Below are 6381 nucleotides of genomic sequence, written 5' to 3'. Positions count from 1 at the left end.
AAATAAAATGAAAAAACGATACAAATGCTCTAGGCTTCGGGATTTCCTTCATCATTGTTGTTTGCAGCATTGTTGCCTACGTGCTTGCCACATGTGCTCGACCAAATCAGCCTGAAGCTGGTTGTGTACAGCTACATCTCGAATTTCATGGTGCGCATGAAGAATGTCCTGGAATGATGCCGGAGCTCCTTGCTGAGGAGTAACCAACTCTCCTTGGCCTTCCCAGGTCAATATCAAAGAGTGAATCATCCCGCTCTACCTCAACAATCATGTTATGCATGATTACACAAGCGGTCATCACCTCCCACAGAGTTTGCACATCCCGGGCTCCGGCGAGGTGTCCGACGATAGCCCAACGAGCTTGGAGGATGCCAAACGCCCGCTCGACATCTTTCCGGGCTGCCTCCTCGCTCTTTGGCAAACCTTGCCTCCTCGCTCCGAGTTGGGGTTCCGGATTGTCTTAACGAGTGTAGCCCAAGGTGGATAGATACCATCAGCAAGGTAGTACCCCTTCGTGTAGTGGTGGCCATTGATCTCAAAATCCACATCGGGGACCGACCGTACGCTAGCCTATCAAACACCGGAGAGCGCCGCAGACATTGATGTCATTGTGCGAGCCAGCCATTCCGAAGAATGAGTGCCAAATCCATGTGTCATGGGAAGCAACAGCTTCAAGAATGACCGTGCACCCCTCGAATGGCCGTCGTATACCCCCGCCAACCAAAGGGGCAGTTCTTCCACTCCCAGTGCATGCGGTCTATGCTTGCCAAGCATCCCGAGAAAACCCCGGGAAGCGTTGATCGACAACGGACGAGCCGTGTCCTCTCGCATTAGGTTGCCGGAGGTACTCTTCTCCGAACGAACCGATCACGGCTCTGCAGAACCCGTACATCGATTCCAAGCCGGTTGACTCACTCATGCGCGTGTACTCATATACGAAATCACCGGCAACGCCATATGCGAGCATCCTAATCGCCGCCGTGCATTTCGGTACGAAGAGAAGCCTACCTTGCCAATTGCATCCACTTTCGCACGAAGTAGTCGTCGTAGATCTTCACGGCATCCATTATCCGGCGGAACAGCGGCCCGGTCATCCGAAAACGACGGCGAAACATGGACGGCACGAACAATGGCTTGGGTTTGAAGTAGTCGTTGTAGAGCTGGTCGTGGCCGCGTTCTCTTTTGCGGTCCAAGGCGGCCGCGCGCCCCGGCAAGGACCCCCGATGCACGGGGATTTGCGAGACGACGTGCTCGTGGATGAGCAGCGCGAAGCATCCGTGAAAAAATCGTCGTCGGACTCCTCTTCCGACGACGTGTCGATGAAGTTCTTGAAGTAGTACTCGTCGTCGCTGTCCACCATGATCCGAAAAGGGACACATTTTAGTTCGAGCATTTGACCGAACACCTCGCAGGCGGAGGCCATCCAAATGCTTCGTAGCGACCTGCGAAGCGGCCGTCTCGGACGACGTCCGGTCCGGATACGCAGTGCGGGAGAGCTCACCTCCGGCGGAAACGGCGCAGCTGCGAACGGCGGGAGGTGTCGCGACGGTGAGAGGACAACAGCGCCGGCGACGGCGTCCTCCGACTCTGCTACGACGCGGCGAAAGCAGCGCGTGACCTCGACCTATGCTTCCGCCCCGCTTGCCGGCGTCTCGACGACGATGGCCGGCGGCGACGCGCTCCCAAATCGCCGGTCCGTGGGTGGCGGCGGAGCGGTGGGGAGATGTGAGCGACGGGCTTGTGTTTTGGGAGGCAGATAGGCGGGCCAGGGGCGGACAAGGGAGGACGCGAGCGACCAGCCTTTCGCATCCGCGGCCACGCAAACTCGTCCAAAATTTGGGCCGGGTTTGGGTCGTCCCGGACGCCCCGGCCATCCGTTTTAGGGATGGGTCCGCGCGCTGGCCGCGGTTTTGTCCGTTTCGACCCATCCGGACGCGCGGGCGCGGGATGGGTTGCCCGGTTGGAGATGCCCTGAGCCCACCTTAACACGCGCGCTCCATACTCTTCGCGCAATGCAGCGCCACTGACAGAACCTGCTTCTGCTCTAGTGCTCTCAGCTCCCATCCCGTCGCGCGCTTCATCCATCTCCCGATCGAGACAGATACCGAGCTCGCTCCATCCGCAATGTGGCGGCTTCTCGCGCTGGCGGTGTCCGCCGCCGTGCTGGCGGCGCCGCGGCCGGCAATGGCGGGCGACCCCTACGCCTTCTTCGACTGGGACGTCTCCTACGTTACCGCCGCGCCCCTCGGCGTCAAGCAGCAGGTACGGCAAGCTACCAACCGTCATTTAGGCAGGCATTGTCCCCCGTTTCCCCCTTTTCTGACTAGGCGCGCGCGTCTTCGATTCTTGCCGGCCGGTAGGTGATCGGCATCAACGGCAAGTTCCCGGGGCCCATCGTCAACGTCACCACCAACTGGAACGTCGTCGTCAACGTGCTCAACGACCTCGACGAGCCGCTCCTCATCACCTGGTACTGTACATGCCTACCTCAACGAGCTCAACTTTACACTGCAACAACTGAACAATGTATGCGGCCTGGCGTGCAGGAACGGGATCCAGCACCGGAAGAACTGCTGGCAGGACGGCGTGCTGGGCACCAACTGCCCCATCCCCTCCGGATGGAACTGGACCTACGAGTTCCAGGTCAAGGACCAGATCGGCAGCTTCTTCTACTTCCCCTCCACCGCCCTGCAGCGCGCCGCCGGCGGCTTCGGAGGCATCGTCGTCAACAACCGAGACGTCATCGCCGTGCCATTCGCACGCCCCGACGGCGACATCACCATCCTCATCGGCGACTGGTACAACAGGAACCACACGGTACCTACTACGCCATTGATTATTCGCAAAAAAAAAAAACTACGCCATTGATTAATTAACACACTGTCCGGGGCACCGATTACGCTCACAGATCCACGTACAGTGAGCTTAAACCTGAATATTAGAGTGATAATGTGGTCTCTCTCGGGCTGTAGGATCTGAGGAAGATGCTGGACGAGGGGAAGGACCTCGGGATGCCGGACGGAGTGCTAATAAACGGCAAGGGCCCGTACCGGTACAACGACAGCCTTGTTCCGGCCGGCATCGAGCACGAAACCATCGATGTGCAATCAGGTAACTCATTGTGCCCACTCTCCTGCTTAATGGTACTACTGGCATTCTGGGCTGGCAACATGGCAAGTGGAGGAGCAGGTTGCACAAGTTGCATCGCTTTTATTCAGAACCCTGTTGATTTTTGGATAAGAATCTTGTTTCAGAGAAGTATAGTACAGTAGGAGATAATAGCGTGATTCCTCAAAAAAAGAATATGATCAGAGCTGTCAAACTTTTTGGCAACACGTTCTGCTAGGCTGGTCCTGTGCATTTTTACAAATAATTTGATTTCGAAAGTTTCTTGCGCTAGATTAACTTGCATTGTCATCATTTCGATTCACGAAGTAGAATTTCAACACATCGACTGCAACATGTACTAGTGTACATATCCTGCAGTAGTCTATTTACTTCACAAATCTTGAGGACAGTTTGAAATGCTCACTAGTTATGTGGGTTGAACACCGTCCAGATATAAGTCAACTGACAGAAAACCAACAACTCTAAGCTAAAGACAGGAGTACTGTAAAGTTCAGCAACCAAAGCCATGTGATGTGAGTCAAAGTTCAGACTTGAGAGAATCAAATACAACTGTGTATGATTGCGTTTTAATAATCCAACATGGAGCCGACATGTTGCGTAATGCCTACTCTGGCAGTTCCCAAATTAATTTCAACTTCATGCATGTCTCCTTGAAGCTTTGAACGCAGCGGTACAATTTACTTAACTGTGTACTCTAGAGCACATCAACTGATTTCTCCCACAGACAATTTCATCTTCTTTCTGATTTTCCGAATGTTCATCAAACTACAGAAAATCTGTCATGGCAGCCTCCCAAAAAAAAACTGCCATGGCAAATGTACATCCACCGCTGCAATCCCAGCATCAGTATCTAGTAGAACCATACAAACTTGCATGATATATGCACAAAAAGATAGTACACTTACTTGGGCATGCATGGATGGAACAGGACGGACGTACCGCATCAGGGTGCACAACGTGGGCACGTCGACGAGCCTCAACTTCCGGATCCAGGGGCACAACATGCTGCTGGTGGAGACGGAGGGCTCCTACACCACGCAGCAGAACTACACCAGCCTCGACGTCCACGTCGGCCAGTCCTACTCCTTCCTCGTCACCACGGACCAGAATGCCACCTCCGACTACTACGTGGTGGCCAGCGCCCGCATGGTGAACGAGTCCCTCTGGCGCCGCGTCACGGGCGTCGCCGTCCTCCGCTACTCCAACTCCGGGGGCGCCGCCTCCGGCCCGCTCCCGGACCCGCCGCAGGACCAGTTCGACAAGACACTGTCCATGAACCAGGCGCGGTCCGTGCGGTGGAACCTCAGCGCGGGCGCCGCGCGGCCCAACCCGCAGGGCTCCTTCCGGTACTCGTCCATCAACGTCACGCAGGCGTACCTGCTGCGGAGCGAGGCGCCGGCGGAGATCGGCGGGCGGCGCCGGGCCGCACTGAACGGGCTCTCCTTCTCCCCGCCGGAGACGCCGCTGCGGCTCGCCGACGCGTACGACGTGAAGGACGCCTACACCCTCGACTTCCCCGACAGGCCGGACGCCGCGCGGCCGCCCCGGATGGCGCGGTCCGTCATCAACGGCACGTACCGGGGATTCATGGAGATCATCTTCCAGAACAACGACACCAGGATGCAGAGCTACCACATGGACGGGTACGCCTTCTTCGTCGTCGGGATGGACTACGGGGAGTGGACGGAGAGCAGCCGGGGTACGTACAACAAGGGGGACAGCGTGGCGCGGAGCACCGTGCAGGTGTACCCGGGTGCCTGGACGGCGGTGCTGGTGTCGCTCGACAACGTGGGGTTCTGGAACCTGCGCTCCCAGAACCTCGACTCGTGGTACCTAGGCCAGGAGGTCTACGTCAGGGTCGTCAACCACGAAGACGGCGCCAACAAGACAGAGATGGCCATCCCTACTAACGCACTCTACTGCGGCCAGCTCCACAAGTACCAGAAGTACGTACTACGAGCATCCAAATCGAATCCATCCCTGTGGTTTCCATGTATCACCATTCAGCACTAACTCCATTTGTTTGCTTGCAGGGAGCAGACTCCTCATCACAAGATGGCGGCGGCATCTGCCGCGGCTCCGTCGCAGTCGGACGTGGGGAGCCAGCTTGTCGCCGCGGCGATGATGCTCCTCGTCGGAGCCCTGACGTTCGCGTTGTAGCGAGGCTGTGGATCAGCTTGCTTTTGCGCAGAGGGTGATTTCGTCTGTGTAGGTTTGTGCAATAGAATCAGAGAGGTGTAGGTTGGTTTGCCTCCCGTTTTTCCTGTCGATATGAGTTTGTGAATGTACCGGGACTGTGCGCCTGAGCCCAATTGCCCACGCATGGTTGGTTTTGTTTTCGTTGGAAGTTGTGGTCTTTTTCCACCTCGTGGCTCGCTGCGTTTATGATTTGATTTGTTCACGGGGATCCATTCTATTCTAGGAGTAATTATATCCCCCTTTTAATCTAGCTCAATGATAACTCTTTTGTGTTCACCTGAAACTCTCCAGCCGCTCGAACCCCTAAAAAGAATTTGGGTGCGACGGACAAAATTTTGTTCCCAGTCGCGCTCCAAAGCATCCTTCCGTCTAGCGTGGCTCAATACGGTGTTCGCCGCTTCGAACCCGTCCCCGCTCCACAGAGGACGGTCCGGGCACACCAGACACAACCAAAGGCGAGGCGAGGAGACGCGGGCCCAAAGCGTCAGCGGCACATTCAAGTTTAATCTAACTGGCGTCTACCTCACGACAGAAGTTATTGGCGCGCAGCGACGGTGCAATTTTCGCAGAGGCGCAACGAGACGTCTCGTCGTGCCTAGCTCTCCGTGTCGGCATTAATGAGGGCCACCGCTCCCCCGTCTCCCTCCGGCCTTTAATAGGGACGCTCTCGCATCGTCCCTCACACACAAACTCTAGCGCCTCTCTTCCCAACCCTAGCCGCCACCATCTCAAGAGTCAACGCCATGGCTGGTAGAGGCCGAGGTCGTGGTCGTGGCCGCGACAGAGCTACACGGTCGCCATCGCATGCGACGTCGTTGTCTTCATCGCCGTACCTGCAGGAAGAGCACCAAGTGTTGCTCGAGTTCGTCGTCGTCCTCAACGGCGACCCACTCGGCATCTAGAGGCTGTCGGACAAGTTCGCCGAGTTCGTCGCCGGCAACGAACCGGTCGTGCTGCATCTGCGGGACGCTGACTGCGACTGCTGCCGGTGGCCAGTGGACGTGCTCTTCGACGGGCGCAGCAAAATGTACCTCCACACCGGCTAGGAGAAGT

General features: G+C 56.7%; 1 protein-coding gene across 1 annotated transcript; it reads left to right on the top strand.

Annotated features, from left to right (window-relative positions):
- Positions 1 to 2124: 2124 nt before the first annotated feature.
- Positions 2125 to 5289, top strand: LOC124647571 (monocopper oxidase-like protein SKU5). The gene is made up of 6 exons (XM_047187493.1): positions 2125 to 2262; positions 2361 to 2470; positions 2547 to 2817; positions 2973 to 3111; positions 4058 to 5075; positions 5163 to 5289. Exons 1-6 carry the CDS (start codon positions 2125 to 2127, stop codon positions 5287 to 5289), a joined length of 1803 nt encoding a protein of 600 aa, XP_047043449.1.
- Positions 5290 to 6381: the final 1092 nt, after the last annotated feature.

This window comes from Lolium rigidum, chromosome 4 (assembly GCF_022539505.1).
Source record: "Lolium rigidum isolate FL_2022 chromosome 4, APGP_CSIRO_Lrig_0.1, whole genome shotgun sequence".
Taxonomy (NCBI): Eukaryota; Viridiplantae; Streptophyta; class Magnoliopsida; order Poales; family Poaceae; genus Lolium; species Lolium rigidum.
Note: the sequence above shows the minus strand (reverse complement) of the source record. Positions and strands in the feature narration are given on the sequence as shown.